The sequence below is a fragment of the Papio anubis genome, chromosome 19, assembly GCF_008728515.1.
Source record: "Papio anubis isolate 15944 chromosome 19, Panubis1.0, whole genome shotgun sequence".
Taxonomy (NCBI): Eukaryota; Metazoa; Chordata; class Mammalia; order Primates; family Cercopithecidae; genus Papio; species Papio anubis.
In genome coordinates this window covers 61,980,806-61,999,585 of record NC_044994.1, presented here as the reverse complement: position 1 = coordinate 61,999,585, position 18,780 = coordinate 61,980,806, and the positions used below count along the sequence as shown (strand labels likewise).

The 18,780-nt window shown below is 35.5% G+C and overlaps 1 protein-coding gene across 12 annotated transcripts in view; it reads left to right on the top strand.

Moving 5' to 3' along the window:
• Window positions 1–18,780, top strand: part of RTTN (rotatin) — a 195,732-nt gene that overhangs the window by 126,810 nt on the left and 50,142 nt on the right. For all 12 annotated transcript variants that reach the window (XR_004180103.1, XR_004180104.1, XM_031658898.1 and 9 more), the window contains 4 exons: window positions 6,081–6,174; window positions 11,982–12,174; window positions 14,211–14,301; window positions 17,787–17,940. Coding sequence is in view for 10 of the 12 variants with exons in the window: in XM_031658898.1 (XP_031514758.1) it covers window positions 6,081–6,174; window positions 11,982–12,174; window positions 14,211–14,301; window positions 17,787–17,940 (532 nt within the window). In the remaining 2 variants the exon portion in view is untranslated. The remainder of the gene's footprint in view (window positions 1–6,080; window positions 6,175–11,981; window positions 12,175–14,210; window positions 14,302–17,786; window positions 17,941–18,780) is intronic.

Sequence of the window (18,780 nt, the reverse complement as noted above, 5' to 3'; positions counted from 1 at the left end):
CTTTCTTTTTTGGGGGATTTCAAACAGAATTTTTAGAGTGGGTGACTTTGATTTACAAAAATAGTCTTAGTACCCTATTTCTACTAGTTGTTATATTTTCTTTACCATGCCCAAGATGATGTGTATCTTTGTCCCAACAGGAGAAAAATCTGGAGAGTGTTTTCATTATGACATTATTACTTTAAACCAAAGCTGTCAGTACTTAGACCAAGTCGTACTTTCTTATGTATAAGAAAATGTTGAAGTTACAAATTGAGGTGTGAGTTGAGTGGATGTAAATCTTATTAATCAGCGTATCTACTTATTTATATCTTTGTTTTGTGTATCTCAGAATTGAGAAAAAAAATGCAATATTTTATTGGTTGGTTGACTGGTTTTTCCATTTTGTCTTTCCAAGGAAAGCATCATCTTTTGATTTGGGTTGTGTCATCCAGCATGCTGCTTCTGGGTCACTATCCATTTTGTGCTCTTAATGCCAAGTTAGGGACTTCCGTGCTGTTACCTAACGTATATTAGTTCAGTTGTTTGGCAAGCTTTGTAAGGATTGTTGGGTCCTGTATGTTTTATCAACTGCAGATAGAGTAAGCAGAGTGTCATTGTTAGCTTGGGGGCATCACCCTTGTAAATGCTTCCTCAGGAGTGGCCTCTATCGAACTCGGTGTTCTCTTCCTCTGGGGTAGGAGGATTCAGCCATTAGGTGTTGTTTTTCTTCTTGAAATCACATTTATATCCAAGATGGATAGCTGTTTGTGCCTCTTACACACCTGCGTGCAGCAACAGCTTTATGACCAAAATTTGGTCTTTTCTGTTGTTCCTAAGCAGAACTATGTCTGTATTTTTTTTAAATTTATCAGCTGTCAAAATAAAATATGTGGGAAATGTAATTTCTTTTTGAGCCTTTCTTTGTGAAATATGTGATACTTTCAAACTTTTTCTGGAGCACAGATTTAAAGAAAACTGATTTTAGTTTTTCTAAACATTTAAAGAGAATTTTTACACTTCATAGTCTTAAAAAAACTGAAAAGCATTGCCACTATTTTGCAAAAGAGGAAATTAGGGCACTCCATGGAGTGGATGCTTGTTCAAGTTCCTAGCATGGTAACTGGTAGACCATTCTTTTGAGTCCAGAAGTATGTTTGCTTCTTCCTTCACTCTAAAGCCAGATCTGATTGATCCCATAAAAGATGGTCTAGTCAAGGGACAGTGAGGTTTCTTTAGAAGGAATGATGAAATGAAAAGTGATTTTGTGTAGAACGTGGCAACTGAAATGGGCTTTCAAATATTATCGCCTTCTCCTTTATGTGCATACAGACATTTGCAAGGGGCTGAAAAGATTCAGATATTCTTTAGGATTCAGTGACCACTTAACAAATGACGAAAGTCTACTTGAGAACATAAAGCATACTTAAATATGTATGCTTTAGAAAGTAACTAAATGTGAAGTTGTGTGTACTGAAGGCATTAACATCCAGAAAATGCAAGAGGTTGTTTGGAGTAGAATGTAGGATGGAAAGCTAAAGTTTGAGGACCTGTCTAATCAGATAGGAGTTAGTTAAGAAAGCTGAATTGATTTTTGGGTTTGAAGAGGTAAGATATAATAGCCATAAAGATAAAGACATAACGATATTTCAGCAGCATGGAATGGCATGAAACATGACAACTGATATGACAGAAATAACCTATTGACACTCATTTGGTGGTAGTTAAAATTGTTTTATAGAAGGAAGAGTAGACAGAGAACAGTTTAAGCAGGGATGGATCCAAAAGACTTTCTAAAAGAAAAATAGTTTTGACATAGGCATCACTGATAGGACATATAAATACCTGCAGCATGGTGACTCCAGGAAAACTTGAGGAGGTGGCAGTTTGTGTGATGGTGGAGAGAGAAAGAAAATGTTATACTCTGTTTAAATAAATTTCAGCTACCTGTGGATTATCCAGAGTCTTAACAACCTTGTATATTTAGTTAGGAGGAAAATACAAATGAGACAAGCTCTTGGAAATTTGTGCACTTAGGTTACACACAGGACGGCACAGGGACTGTGACTATGTTGTGATGATAATCTGTCTCTTTAAGTGGTCCTTCAGTTAGTCATGCAAGAATCGTCTATCTTCTGCTCATTCCTTCAGAGGAACTTTCTGAGCTTTCTTTTTTTTAAGTATATTGTACATAATCCATTTGAATTGTGAATCTATTAGTTGAAATAATTTAAACTTCTTGTTATAATTTGGTTAGAATTAATTATTACAAATTAAGAAGCATGCCAAAGCTTTCCTGCTCTTGGGCATATAGAGAAAGGTATTATTTGTTAAAATGAACACATGGAACTTAGAATCTCTTAGAAACCCTTCATATCTTGTATTTTTCCAAATTTTCAAAACATGGCTAGACTTGCACTTTATTTTTTTCACACTACAATCCTTATTTTCTCCCTTAGTACCTTTTTAAAAACAATTAAATAAACTGTTTTGGCACCAGTACTGCTTTTGAGGGAAGATGATGAAACTATTATAAGATCATTTTGACAAATACAATATTCAAGTTCTGAATTAACTTCCAGAAAGTGTTAAAGTGTCCAGTGAAATCACTTGTTTCTGTAAGGCAGATACAAAGAAAATCACTTTTGTACATTGATGCATTTTTGCTTATATGACAGAAATTGTTTTTTACACTGCAATTCTACTTGGATATGGCAAATGACTTTGCTATTTTCAGTGATTTCAAAGGGACTTTCTTAATTTTAGCTGCTTATTTTACACTGAAGCGTAATTTAGAAACCTTCTTTAGTTACCAAATCTGCTTACAAACACACTGAAGACAATTTTTTTTTTGGTTTTTATAAGCAAGATTTGAGTTCATTTTATTTTTTATTTTCCCCTAGTTTTGAGCTAAAATGACAAATAAAATTGTATATATTTGAGATATACAGTGAGATTATTTGATATATGTATATGTGATGAAATGATTACCACAGTCAAATTAGTTAACACATCTGTCACCTTAGAGTTAACACTTTTTTTTTTGTGGCGAGAACACTTACGATCTACTCTCTTAAGAAATTTCAAGTAGACTGTGCAGTATTATTAACCATATTCACCGTGCTACACATTAGATCCCCAGAACATACTCACCTTATCTGAAAGTTTATACTGTTTGACCAGACATCTCCCCTTTTCCCCAGCTCCTATCCCCTAGCAACATCCATGACATGAATCTGAGTCTGTTTGACGACACTACCTTAAAGTAGCATCAACCAGCTCTAAAAAGCTTGGGTTGTCTTTTGTAATATCTGTAAAGTGATAAGGCTAGAAATATATTCAAATTCAGGGTTCTTTTTTGTCTTATCGAGGGATTATACATTGAAGATCTCAGGATATGTCATGTGGCAGATGGGAAAGCGAGGGAAAAGTCTAGATTGTGATTTTGCCCTTAGCCCATTTTAATGAATTGAGTGAGTGATAGATACAAGAATTAGACTCTCGCTGTTGTAAGAGGACAACCCTAGTTATCCTACTTACTGTGAGGTAGAGAGCAGCAAGAAGCTTGACAGGAAGGGATGACTTAAGCAGACTCAGTTTGCTCTTAAACTAAGCCAGTTCCTCTTCCTTCACTGGGATGGGGCAGGTGAAGTTAGTCTAGCTGAAGTTCCACGGGGACACAGGGGATCAGGGAGAAAGAAGCAAGCCTCTCCTCTCAAAGAAGTCTGGCCAGCTTTCTGAAGAGGTACATCTGAGGACTTGCTCTGATTTTAACGCATTTATGCTGTCATGAATGCAGTCCTGGACTGAGAATCCTAATCAGTCTCAACTCGGATAAATCCATTAACTTGTGGTCTTTTCTCTAAAGGAGGACGTGGAGTAGGTCAGGCTTTTTCTACCTATAGCTTCATAGGCTCATACTGTACCTTCCAGTAGCTAATACTTGAATGCCGAAATTATCTAGTTATTACCTGGATTTTAAGGTGAAAAGTAACATATTTATATATCGATGTACTTTATCAAATGTAACCAAATACTAGATTATTTCTAATCAAGGATTTGAGCATAGAACTGGGACAATTTGCTTTAATACTTTTTTGCTTTTACGTATTAAAATGACAATGTTAATTTAGCAAACTTAAAAAATAGAGGCTAGTCCACATATAAATCATCTATAATCAATTTTAAAGCACCATATAAAGCAATCATTGTGTTTCCCCAACTACGTGGGGTAAGTTATAATGCAACTATAAGGTACTTTCTAAAAGCATCTTTTCTAAGCTTGTGTATCCCTTCTGTGGACTATACTAAGGAAAGTCGCATCTTTATTCATGCCTGACCTTTGTCATGAATCACAACTTTGCTTTCTTCTAATGAGCCACGTATTTAGTGGGACCTTATAAGCTTTCTTTTTCCACACTGATCGTTGAAACTGCAAACCAGGTACCTACTTCTATTTATATCATTAATAAGGCCTTCTTGAGTCTTTATCAATTGAAAGAATGTTCAGTGAAATGATGAATGATTTCAGCATCATTATCCCCTTAACTTTTCTTATACAACCAAAAGAGTTGTGGCAGAAACCAGATATATTAGTTTGTACATAGTTTGTGTTAGCAGTCTTGGCATAGGATTATTTTCTTCACAGAACTGTAAATGTCTTGATATCTGTTGACAGGAACATTTTTTCACATACCTCTCATTGCCAATTGTAGGCAAATATAATTTTAAAAGCAAACAAGCTTTAGGTTATTTTTACCTAGTATCTGGATCTAATATTGTATAAAATAAGGCATTTAATGTTTGTTTATGATTGACTTATTTAGACTGAACTTTTTTCCAGAGTTACTTTTTAGATTACTTTATGTGCTTAACTTACATTTTTTTTTTTTTCATTTTTTTTTTTTAATTTATTTATTATTATTATACTTTAAGTTGTAGGGTACATGTGCATAACGTGCAGGTTTGTTACATATGTATACTTGTGCCATGTTGGTCTGCTGCACCCATCAACTCGTCATTTACATCTGCAGCTTTCTCACTTATTCCTTGGCATCATGACTGTTATACTTACTTAATATGATGAAAGATAGTCAAGGGCTCAAGTTAAAAGGGGAATTAAAAAAACTGTATGTTCCAATTTTAGTAATTTCTTCAAATTTATATTCTCTTTACTGTTAGAAACTGCAAATGAAAATAACCTTAGTTTTTGCTTTCATTTCATCATGGTAACTCTAAGGTACTCTAAGTGTTAAGATATATACACAATCAGTGTACAAATACTGTGAGCTATATAGGATCTGAGTCTGGAATGATGGTTTATAACTTCTATGGATAGCTAATGTTGTGTTGCATGCATTGATATGGAGGCTACTCAGGTATGGGCACTTCATAATATTTCACAGAAGAGAAATTGATGGTAAGGCAAAGTTACCTGACCTCACTACGTAAGTGTTTTTCATCTAAGAGGTGCCAAACACATCGCTTTGTGCTTTTTCAGTCTTAGAAGGTCGGTCTGCTCGTTATAAACCTGTAGGTGAAATTGTACTTGCTTTCCACAGATTTTGTTATGTTTAATGTTGTATTCTGAAGCAATCTCAGCATATTAGCACAATTTTTTAGTATTCTTCCTTGATATGAGATGAAGTAGAGAAAAATCTTTTAATACTTCTAATTTTTTAGGCACTATTAAAATTTATGTGTGCCATTTGGAACATTAAAAATATCTTTATTATGAATCAAGAAATGCAAAATATCACAATGAATTATAGTTAAGGTGGTATATTTTAGCCTTTCTAACATTTGGGCAATGAGGGAATTGGCCTTATGGGAACCTTAAACTCCTAAATGGGCCTCAAGTCAATGCTTTGCTTCTTTGAGTTACTGATTTATGTAAATGGTAACAATTCCTTTAAGAAGAAGTGGAAATGCCATTTAAAAAAACTGCTGTAACTCCCAAGATATGGAATCTTTTCTAGTTATCCTGACTAGTATAATTTTGTTATCAACCTCCTTGTTTAAGGATATCTTGTGTGTATGTTGCCTGTGTTTCATTTTCCATACTGTAACATTAATAAGTAAACTAATTTACTGATTCATAGGTGGCACCTTCATTGGAGAGTACTGAATTTCAGCCACTTGTGCAGTCAACAACACTTGGGCCTGAAGCTTCCCATGACCAGTTTGTGGCTCAAGGTATCTTTTTAGCAAAGACATTCTACCTTCAAAAAGAAAAATGACAACTTGGTCTAGACAGATATTTTGAATGTAAATGTCTGAAGAACAAAATTTTAATGAAATAAGTTATAGACCGTTACGAAATACATTTAGAACCAATATATCAGAAATTAATAAAACAAATGCTCTTAACTAATAAATGGAATTTGACTATCAAATAAATAGCCCATTTCACATATGGCTCCTTATTAGGTTCTTATAGGTATTTGACATTTGAATTTGGGAACTGATGGGTATAACTTAATTTTTTCCCTTCTTTTGAGAAAACACTTTTACTACAAGTAATCCACTTGACAGTAAAGAGATTCTGGTCTTAAGTATTTTCTAAGGCTGTGCTTCCATTTAAAGGCACGTAAAATGTATTGAGTCTTTATTTTATTAGAAATGCGCAATACACAATTTGGGACTTATTTTTATTAATGGCAATATATAAATTTTGCTCCTTGTACTGGGAACTGCTTCCAACCCTGCTGTGCTTCAAATTTGCAACTTTGCTTTTTTTTTTTTTTAATTCTAGAGAGTATATAAGCCTTATTCAGTAGCATTAAATGCCTGACTTGAAAGGACTATACTACCTAAAAAGAAAGTAATTTTAAACACTGGCATACATATAAGTATATGCAGAAAGAATGCTTTCTAAAACATTTAGAAAAACTTGCTGAATTAAAACTTTGAACTTTCCTTACAATATTTCTTCCAATAATTTCCTAAACAGTGTTCCATTTTGGTTTTTAGTAATTCACGTTCACTTTATATAAAATTATTTAACTGTAGAAAATACTCATTTGATCTTCTTAAGAACAAAAGGAGCAAACTCAGTTTATTTAAATGGCTAAGGACATAGGGCATGAAATGAAATTTGATCATGAATTTCATGAACATTTATCTCTAAAAGCATGTTGCCTTATTCTTATTAATAACAGCTTTATTGAGATATAATTCAGATACCATATAATTCACTTGTTAAAAGTGTATAGTTTATTGGTTTTAAGTATATTCAGAGTTGTGCAACTGTCACCATGATCAATTTTAGGACATTTCCATTATCCCGCAAAAAAACCCTATACCTGTTATCAGTCACTCCTAGTCTCCCCCATTCTTGGCACTCTACGGAATCACTAATCTACTTTCCTTCTTTATAGATTTGCCCGTTTTGGACATTTTGTATAAATGGAATCATATAACATGTGGTCTTGTGTGACTGGCTTCTTTCACTTAGTGTGCTGTTTTCAAGGTTCATCCATGTTCTAGCATGTATCAGAACTTCATTTATTTATTGACGAATAATGTTCCATTGTATGTATATATTACATTTTCCCATTCATCATGTGGTATAGGCATTTGTGTGGACATACAGGCTTTCTGTTTTTTGTTTGGATTACTCTTGATTTTAAATTTATTTTATTAGTTTTATTTTTATTTTTATTTTTTTAGGCAGTGTCACTCTCTTGCCCAGGCTGGAGTGCAGTGGTGTGATCTTGGCTCACTGCAGCCTCTGCCTCCTGGGTTCAAGTGATTCTTCTGCCTCAGCCTCCTGAGTAGCTGGGATTACAGAGGTGCAGTGCCACACCTGGCTAATTTTTGTATTTTTTGTAGAGCCTGGGTTTCACCATGTTGCCCGGGCTGGTCTCGAACCCCTGACCTCAGGTGATCTACCTGCCTTAGCCTCCCAAAGTTCTGGAATTACAGACTGAGCCACCATGCCCGTCCACAAATAGTATGCTTTAAATGTATATTTATGCAGTTTCACTGTTTGCGAATCATTTCAGCACATATATATGACCAAAAAGAAACCCAAAGAAAAAGAAAAGAAAGCATATAGAAGAAAGAATACCCACAGAAAGGGGAGGCATGAACAGAGGATTAATCCTCACAATTTTGTGGTGATATATGACACTGTCAGGTATATTTCTTTTTTTTCAAAACCTGGAAATAAGATATCAGGGCATCAAATGTCCTCCTTAGTTTTACAAAATAAATTAGCAAGAAAATTGAAAAAAGATATATCAATTTATATTCTGAATTAGCTGTCTTTATGGAAAAATTCAAAAAAGATTTCTATATGCTTGCTCTGAAAGTGCTGAAGATATGTAATACATATTTTATGAATACTGAAAGATTTCCTTTGAAATCATTTGGACAATTTTCATTAGAATTATCTCAATTGAATTTTTTCCACTTTTATTTCCAAAGATTTATTATTATTTTTTAAGAGACAGGGTCTAGCTCTGTCACCCAGGCTGCAGTGCAGTGGCATGGTCATAGCTCATTGTAGTCTCGAATGCCTGGACTCAAGTAATCCTCCTGCCTCAGCTTCCCAAATGGCTGGGATTACAGGCGTAATATTTGAGGGGAAAAGAACACAAACCTGCATGTAAAAGTGAGCAGAAAACATGAAAAGATAATTCACAAAAGACCTAAAAGTAGCCTTTATCTTTGGATAAATATTATACAAATTAATACTACCCGAAGATACTTTTTTATTTATTAAATTGCCAACAATTAAGTATTGGCAGTACATTCTGTTGGCGAGGCTGTGGAAAATGAGCACTTTCATACATTGTTAGAGAAAATGCAAATTAGTATAATTTTGGAAGGGAATTTGGCAATAGATAACAGAACTATGTATTTACCTTTGATTAAACAATTCCACTTCTAGGAATTCTCTTTTATTTATCTCCAGCAATATAAAAATATATATGCACTTGATAATTTAGCAAGCATTGTTTGTAATTATAAAACACAGAAACAACACAAATGCCTGTAAGTAGAAGGATAGTTTTTAATAAATGTATAACAATATACAGATAATGATAAACATATAATAAAATTATTTATAAATTTATTTTTAAAATAACAATGGAGAACTACAGCTATTAGAAAGAGGGGGCTGGGCACAGCAGCTCACACCTATAATCCTAGAACTTTGGGAGGCTGAGGTGGGAGGGTCACTTTGGGCCATGAGTTTGAGACCAGCCTGGCCAATATAGTGAGACCATATCGCTACAAAATATAAAATAAATTAGCCGGGCATGGTGGTACACACTGTGGTCTCAGCTAGTCAGGAGGCTGAGGTGGGAGGATCACTTGAGCCCAGGCTTTGAGGCTTCAGTGAGTCATGATTGCACCACTAGACTCTAGCCTGGGCAACACAGTGAGACCCTTTCTCAAAAAAAAAAAAAAAAAGGAAGGGAGGATATCTTCAAACAGATATGGAACAAATTTTAGGAAATATTGTCAAGTGAAGAAAGAAGCACAATGATAAAAGAGTATGTATAGTTTATGATATTTACAGTTTTCTACTTTTGCATATGAAAGAAGGGGAAATTTAAAATACATGTATCTATTTGTGTAGAAAGAAAACAGGAAGGCACCGCTGGAAATGAATGAGATTAATTATGAGAATGGGTGGGAGTTAGGTAGGAAATAAGAGAGAATGGGAACAGTGTAGAAGAGATTGAGGGGTGGGGTAGTGACCCTTCTTTGCATGTATTTTCTTGTATAGGTTGACTTTTATAACCACGTATGTTTTACTTGGTGAAAAGAAAAATAAAATCAACAAAAATGGGAAACGATAACATGGAATACAAACAAATTAATCCAGTTACATTTCACATGAATAGCGTTGAAGTGAGAGAGGAAGTAACCCCAGTAACTCTCAGACATATTCTTAGGACTTTAGTTCTCAGACTAATGGCAAAAAGAACTGTAACCAAGCATTGAACTCTAGTTACTAGTTTTATTTTTTGCAGTATTATTAGTTAGAAATTCCGAAACTGCTTAATGTGTTTGTAAGGCAAGGCAAATAAATAAATGTATTGTATGTAGATAATGAAAGCCAGATTTTTTACTTTCACATAAGGGAAATTACAAATATGGAAGGAGGAAGGTGTTTAATGTTGGATTATATTTGGAGTATTGGATTATATTTGGAGCTTTCAGTATGAATCAATTATTTTGTTTTTTAAGAGTTGGGGTCTCGCTCTGCCATCCAGGCTGGAGTGCAGTGCTGTGATCATAGTTCACTGCAGTTGCGACCTCCTGGGCTGAAGCGATCCTCCCACCTCCTCCCCTGAGTAGCCAGGATTAAAGGAATGTGCCACCATGCCTGGTTAATTTTTAAATCTTTTTGTAGAGAAAGGTTTCTCTATGTTACTCAGGCTGATCTTGAACTCCTTGCCTGAAGTGATCCTCCTGCCCCAGCCTCACAAAATTCTGGAATTATATGCAAATGATTTTTATTTCATAGAAAAAATATATGTTTATGTGCCCAGGGGTACGTATGTGCATGCATACATATATACACACACATTTTCTAGCTTAGAAACAATGACACGCCAAATAGCAATGTATACATTTAGTGCCCAAATCTTGTTTTCCAAACTCTGTTCTCCACTTTAGGGAATTGACACTTTGGAACAAATATCCAATTTTAGAGCTTGGGCTAGGAAAGAACAAGATGAACCTGGAACATCTTGCTGTGCCAGAAAGTAAGGGAAATGCTCAAAGGTTAATGGAGGTGTTAACTAATGTAGGTGCAGGTACCTTATTAACTGTTCTAAAGTCTGAAAGTATTTTGGAGAAAAGGGAGCTCTCATACAGTGTTGTTGGGAACCACTGTGGAGAACAGAATGCAGGTTCCTCAAAAACTAAAAATAGAACCTACCCTCTCTGATCCAGCAATCCAGCTGCTGAGTATATATCCAAAAGAAAAAAAAAAAGCATATCGACGAGATATCTGCACTCCCATGTTGATTACAACACCATTCATAATAGCCAAGATAAGGAATTAGTCTAAGTTCTGTCAGCAAATGAATGGATAAAGAAAATGAACCATATATGTACACAATGAAATATTACTCAGACAGAGAAAAGAATGAAGTCCTGTCATTTGCAGCAACAAGGATGGAACTGGAGGCCATTGTGTTAAGTGAAATAACCCAGGCACAGAAAGACAAATATTGCAGCTCATATTTGGGAACTAAAAAAAAAAGTTGAACTCATGAAGGAGATAGAGAGTAGAATGAGGGTTACCAGAGGCCAAAGCGTGGAGAGCCAGGGATAAAGATGGGATGGTTAGTGGGTACAAAATACAGTTAGGAGGAATAAGATCTAGTGTTCAGTAGCACAACAAGGTAACTATAGTTAACAGTAATTTATTGTATATTTCAAAATAACTAAAAGAGTGGCATTGGAATGTTCCCAACACAAAGAAATGATAAATGTTTGAGGTGATGGATGTCCCAGTTAACTTGATTTGAGCATTGTACATAGTATGCCTGTATCAGAATATCATCTGTACCCCATAAATATGTACAATGATTATATATCCATAATTAAAAATTAAAATATAATAAAAATAGTAAGATTTTACTCTGAAAAACATCAAAAGATATTTGAATTTGGATACTCTTCTGGCCCCTCGAGTTTCAGAAAAAGGATTGTAAATCATCTATTTGTTCCTCAGTGTCTGAATACTTGGGGCATGAAGTCATGTTCTACCCTTTCTGACTTGTCTCTTCTGCATATGACAATATTCGTGTGTACATATCTGCATCCACACATGGTGGAGGTTGGAGGTCAGGAGTAGCAGGGGTAGCCTGACCCCTAGCCTTAAGGTTAAGATGATCCAAGCAGCTAAGGCAATTCCCTAACTATCCATTATCATTTTCAGGAACTTTCCTATGATTATAAGAACTTTTGAGTATTGTACATAGCTGTAAGGTAAATAAAATACTAATTCTTATGTTTATTTTCAATAATAGGTCACCAGGAAAGTACATCATCACGGCCACCTCATGATTCATCTCTTTCTGCCCCCCTGCCCAAACTGTGTGTTTTTGTTACTCCATCTCTTCTTTCAGCAATGTGCAGCCTCTTGGACAACCTCTTGACGATTGCTCCCAGAGACACCGCAAAGGCTTTTCGACAAGCTCATCTCATAGAACTTCTCTGTAGGTAAGAGATTAAATACTCCTAGAGAGGCATGTTAGTAGAGATAAATTTACACAAGCTATATTCATGACTTAATATAAGATTTCTTGTGACCTGGGAATACAGCTTTATTCTTTTTTAGGCTCATTGAACTCTAGGAGTTTGCTTTTGCCAGAATTGTCTTGATAGTTTTTATTTTACATCTATTAAAGCACTTGTATTAGTTTGTTATCTTGACTATTAAGGCCAAAGAAAAACTCTTGCTTTCTAAAATTCATGGATTCTAAACCTTATTTATCCCCCAGCACACTTAAGGAATATGGTGCTATCCCCTATTCTTAATGGATGTGAGGGAGTTTGGGAATTCATCTTTTTAGTGGTCATATAAGAATAATGTCCCTGGGTTGAAAAATTATTGGTTAAATTCATTTGGAGTTATTTTGTTGTGGGAAATTAAACTTTTCATCAGAGAGTATTCTGATAAAATTTAGGGAAATTAAATTCAAAGAAAAATTCTTTGAATTTTTATTACTCACTTATTTGATATTAATCAGTCTGTAACATATTTTTTCTGAATTTCTAATAAAGTATAGTAGAAAAGGACTAGATATTGAATTCAGGCTGACCTAAGATCTAATTGTAGTTCATTGACTCAGTAGCTTGCAGCCTTGGGAAATTAATCTCTACTGTGTCATTAACACCTATTTAATGGGGTTAGTGTGAGAATTAAAAGTGATGGTATCTAGGATACCCCCTTATCTACTAGTAAATGTTACTTCTCTTTTCTTCTGGTGTCCAGTTTATTCTAGCCAACCATACCCACCTCCTTTCGACCACATGTTTATTTGCATTTCTCTGTCTCTCTGTCTCTTTACCTTGGAACATTCACCATCTGAAATGTTTTCTGTCTTTTTGCCAAATCATAGTGCCTTCTCTTTGTTTTGGGGATATTAAAATAATTCTAAAAAATATAAACTCTAAAAGAAATATTCCTTGTTTCACCTCATTCAATTGTAATTATTCCTTTAACATGTATGATATGCATTGAGTTTGTTCTGGCTTTGATATTTATTGGTCATATTTCTACTGTGCCTACTCAGATTGGAAAAGTAACTGCTAGTCAGTTGGCTTTCCTTCCTGGATGCTCCTGCCTGAAGATGACCAAAATAGAGCTCTAGGGATAGGATATTCTTTGCTTCTTATGAGTCAGCTAACAGCTTGATGTGGCATTGAGGCCACGGGGGCATTAAAAGACCTTTTATGACAAAGGCTTATATTTCCATACCTGTTTTTCATTTTTGACTTAAGAAAAATCCTACCTGTTTTACTTTATTTTTATTATTATTATTTTTATTTTTTTGACATGGAGTTTCACTCTTGTTGCCTAGGCTGGAGTGCAATGGCATGATCTTGGCTCACTGCAACCTCCGCCTTCTGGGTTCAAGCGATTCTCCTCTCTCAGCCTCCTGAGTAGCTGGGATTACAGGCATCCGCCACTACACCTGGCTAATTTTTGGTATTTTTGGTAGAGACGGGGTTTCACCATGTTTACCAGGCTGGTCTCGAACTCCTGACCCCAGGTGATCCGCCCGCCTTGGCCTCCCAAAGTGTTGGGATTACAGGTGCGAGCCACCGCGCCTGGCCTGTTTTACTTTATTTTGTTTTTGTTACTTTCTAAATATGAACAGTGGTTTTGCTATTTTAGCCAGTATTTTTGCTATTAGGAAAGTAACCACCAAGGTTCCTGTTACTCATTTGCTTTCTTCCTGAATGGGCTGTATTGTATTTTATTCTGCTTTTAATTAGGTTTCTTTAGATATTTTCTTCACAACTCTTTGCTTCTCACTTTTCTCTGACAAGATATTTTCCTGTTTGAAGGTAACCCAGGATACAATTTGAAATTCTTTGAGATATATTTTTATAAACATTTTCTTTACTTATAAAGATCCTTTCTCTTGAATTGTATTCGAGTTACCTTTAAACTTCAAATTCTGATTTCTTAATCGTTAATAAAAAGTATACTAATCTTCTGAAGGATTTTCTTTTTCCGATTGTCACAGCATTGCAGATGCTACCCTCATACAGACATGTGTCCAGGAACTCAGAGCCCTGCTGCCTTCATCACCTCCAGCTGAACACACTCAGGCTCAGGTAAGCGTCTCAAGTCTGTTTGTGGGTTTGTTTATGTTAGGTGTCAAAAGTGAAAATCTTGTGAGGAGATACTAGTCATAGGAGAAGGATGAAAACTTCTCAAAATATACATGGTATGATGAGATTATTTGAAATATGTGACTTAAAATTTTAATATGGGACATGTTTGGATGTTAGAAAAGAGAGGTGGGGTTTGAAGACTTGGATTCTATTCTTGACTCCATCATTAACCAGCTTTAAATGTATGATCAAGTGTCTGGATATCTTGGAGCACCACTTTAATAAAGAGGGACATTGGTATAGTTCACCTCCTGCTTCTGTGATTTTAGGCTATCTCTGTTATGTCTGTTATTTACACCAAAGTTAAAGTTGTTAAAATATTTGGTGGCTAAGTTATATGTGTTTTCAAAGCCCAATTTGATAAAAGTGATGTATTATTGTTCCTTCACAGATATTTACTGTTTTAAATTCTTGCCTATAGCTAGAATCTATTTATAAAACATGCTTAACAATTATTCATGTAGCTGTTGCTAACAAAAATTTTATTTCAAAATCAAATTTTAAGAAGGGCTGCAAGATTTTTTGGGAGGTGATGAATTAAAGATGAAGTAGACCAATATCTCTTGCTTTGAGATGTGTTCTTTGAGCTGAATAAGACAGACCCCATTACAAAGTTTGGGAACGCTACACACATGGTCTTCGAAGCACTTGTCCTGGTGCAGTGTTTTTACCCGAGCATGCCTATTGCATAATGACTGTCTCCTCCATTTTTCTGCTCTCCATCCAGCAAATCTTTGTTGAGTACCTGCTGTGTGCCTGGATATTCTCCAAGTGAATAAAACAAAGACCCTTCCACAAGTTGGGAGAACAGATAATTAGAAAATCCATATATACCTGATGATGATAGACATCTCAGAAGAAAAATTAAAGTGATGGCAGAGTTGGAAGGGTAGGGCCGTTCCGCTTAGGATGATTAGTCAGTGACGTGGGACCCGAAGTTCGTGAAGTTAGTCCTATGGTCACTGCAAGACCCCTGAGGTTGGGGTGTGCTTGGCCTATCCAGGAAACAGCAAGGAGGGCAGAGTGGCTGGAGCAGAATCTATGAGGGCAAGATGAGACCACAGGGGCACAGTCAGCTCCATGAAGTCAGGGCCTTGCTGGCTGTTACATTCCGTTGTGTTCTGAGTGTCTGGCACAGGGCTTGTCTCAAGACAGCTACTCACTTGATCCTTGTGCGATGAGTGAATAATAGCAGTAGCAACAATTATGGGTATTTGTTTTTGTTAATTCATGTAATTTTCACAATAATCATGAAGTTTCGTTAATGTCATAAAGGAAATGCCTGAGGCCCAGAGAGGTGAGTGACTTGTTCAAGGTCTCTGACATAGATTCCAACCCATGCAGGTCAGTTCCAGGGCCCACATTCTTAACCACTGCACTAGCTGGTCTTATGTAGATTAAATGCTTTTGGGCTCTTGGTATTAATATAAGATCATTCTCTCATTCCAGAAATTTCTTGAGCCTCTGCTTTACCAGATTCTGTTCTAGGTGCTAGTGATACATCCTTGAACAAAGCAGACGAGCATCTCTGCTCACGTAGAGTCTGTCAAATGCAGGAGACAGTAAGCAAGTACATAAAATGTATTTTATCAGATAGTCACAAATGGTGTGAAAAAAGTAATTGAGGATGGGTAAAAGCGGTGTGTCAGCAAGGGGAGAGGTGGCTATTTTTAGGTAGTGTGGTTGGAAAAGGTCTCCTAAAGGTGACACTTAAGCAGAAAGCTGGGGAGGTGAGGGAGCAGGCTGCGAGTGCCTGCAGCAGATGGCGTGGTCAGAGCCCTGGTGGCGCGGTTATACTCTGCTAAAGGTATGATGTATTAAAGTTTGTGGTTGGTTGATTGGTATTTTTTTTTGAAGAGAGCCATACATAGAAAAAGAGTTACTTTATCAACTACTCTTAATACATTAATATTTTATTTAATCTTGAATGTGATCATATACAAAAGAATCTTTAGCAATTCAGCTTTTTCTCTATCACACCACTTCTTGCCTCACCTGGCATGGTTTATCTATTTATGGTAATATTTCATACATCCAGAGGTCAGACTTGCTATAATTTCAGTAGTGTAGAATATGAATGTAATATGAAGTCTCAAGACTTCACAGCAATAAACAAATTAAATTTCACAAACTGAAGAGTTTGTGAAGTCTAGAGCCACCTACATTTTTACATAAAGTAAGTTGGCAGATTAGATAAAGGGAGGACGTATTCATCAGGAGAAGTAGGACAGAACTATTTGTAAATAGTCTGAGACCGTTGACTTCAGAGACACTCCACAAATTTACAACAGGCCCTCGACTTTATTACCCTCTTACAACCCCAGAATAAGGTGAGAGGAAAAAGTGTGTGTGTGTGTGTGTGTGTGTGTGTGTGTGTACAGAGAGAGAATGACTGATTTCAGAATATCTTTATAAAATTCACTTATATGTAACTGGCTCATTGCTTGAGGGTAGTGGACAAATGAGACATCACAGCTCATTCTTTAATTGTTACATATTCAGAGGATTATTTTTCTGAAAAATACTTTTGCCAGTTAATACTTAACAATATTAGCATCAGGCAAATTCCAGAGATGGTTTTGTTGGTAATATTGAAGATGATTTAATTTTTTCTCTTATAATTAATAATAGTATTTTTATGCTGAGGGCAAAAATAGAACATATTTGCATTTTATTTGTAGCAATAACTAGGCTATTAGGCTAGATAGCCCCCACCCCCACTTATGCACTTTGAAGGGTATTTTTGTAATCTATCTTTCTTTACAAAATTATAGACTTTATGGCTTTGTTATACACTTTTCTACTTCTTCCAGAATATTGATGTCATAATTTGACTACTTGAAAAATATGGAGACTTTTTTTTTCTTTTGAAACAGAGTTTTGCTCTGTCACCCAGACTGGAGTTTGGTGGTGTGATCACAGCTCACTATAGCCTCTACCTTCTGGGCTCAAGTGGTCCTCCCATCTCAGCCTCCCAAGTAGCTGGGACTGCAGGCATGCACCACCATGCCCAGCTAATTTTTATATTTTTTGTGGAAACAGGATCTCGCCATGTTGCCCAGGCTGGTCTCAAGCTCCTGGGCTCAAGCCATCTGCCCACCTTGGCCTCTCAAAGGACTGGCATTACAGTACGAATGTGTTGGCCACCACATCTGGTCAAGATTTTACTTTTTAAATGAAATTTAAAACTTGACTTGGAAAATATTGCTTGTTTGGTGTATAGTTGACAGTATTAATAGGGCTGTTAATGACATGCTTATGAGAAAAATAATGCTTTGTCTGCTATGTGTTAATTTCAGATCTTGAAAAATTATGATTAATATTTTATTTTTTATTAACTTGTGTTCCAAAAGTAAAATACTGTATCACTGAGAGGGGCTTTTTATATGGCATGTTTGATTTTACCCTATGTCCTTTTCGAATAGGTTTCCTTTCTCCTGGAATACCTATCCTCTTTGTCCAGGCTTCTGCGGTCATGTTTGTTGGTGGAGCCTGACCTTGTGATTCAGGATGAGCTTATGAAACCTCTTATCACCAATATCATTGGAATTCTCACCATATGTACCAAAGATGTATTAGGTAAGCTTAATTGTTTTAGTTTAGAATGTAAGTTAATAATATTGAGGAAAAAAACTTACTCTGTTCCAGAAATTCACTTGAAGGTTACTTTTCAGTTTCTTTTTGCTAGTATTTTGGAAGACTTTGATAATATGTTTCATAGTTTGGATGTCTTTTAATGATACTACTTAAGGCAAGTGTATAGTATAATAATGGACTACGCTTGAGTTTTAAGAAATGAGAGCAAAGCTCTCTATGTGACGTTAGAAAGTACAGTGAGTTCTGGGTATTAATTATTCTTATAAACTATGGCTAAGGCTAAAAACCTGATAAATCATTCCCAATAACAAGTATAAGCCAATCTAGAATATATCAAAAATTTTCTAAGGTCCTAAATTGTTGAAATGTGTATATATTTTGTGATCTAATGTTATCTTCAGAGAAAATATTTTATGATGAAAAGTTGAATGTAATGCTTAGTGGAGAAAATTAAAGCAAAGTAGGATCTTTGTCAAAATCTAATATAATTGTTTTAAAAGTGGAAATAATCATTTATAATGAAGTAATTGACCATTTGGTAGTTCTCTTTACCTTTCAGTTCGTTTTTATTTGAACTGTGGATTTACTTGGTTTTAGATCTGGAAAATGAAGTGTGTTATGATACCCAGCAGAGCCAGTTCTCAGCATCTCATCAGTGTTAAAATGATCTCGATGTTAAAGGAATAGTAATTCCTTACTTAGAAATTCAACAAGTGGCAGTGATATCCTAACTCAGCTTATTAGGTTAGACTGGACAAGCTCAGCAAGATGATACCACCCCCAGTTCCTAAGGAGTGAAAATTGATTCTGGGGAGAACAGGG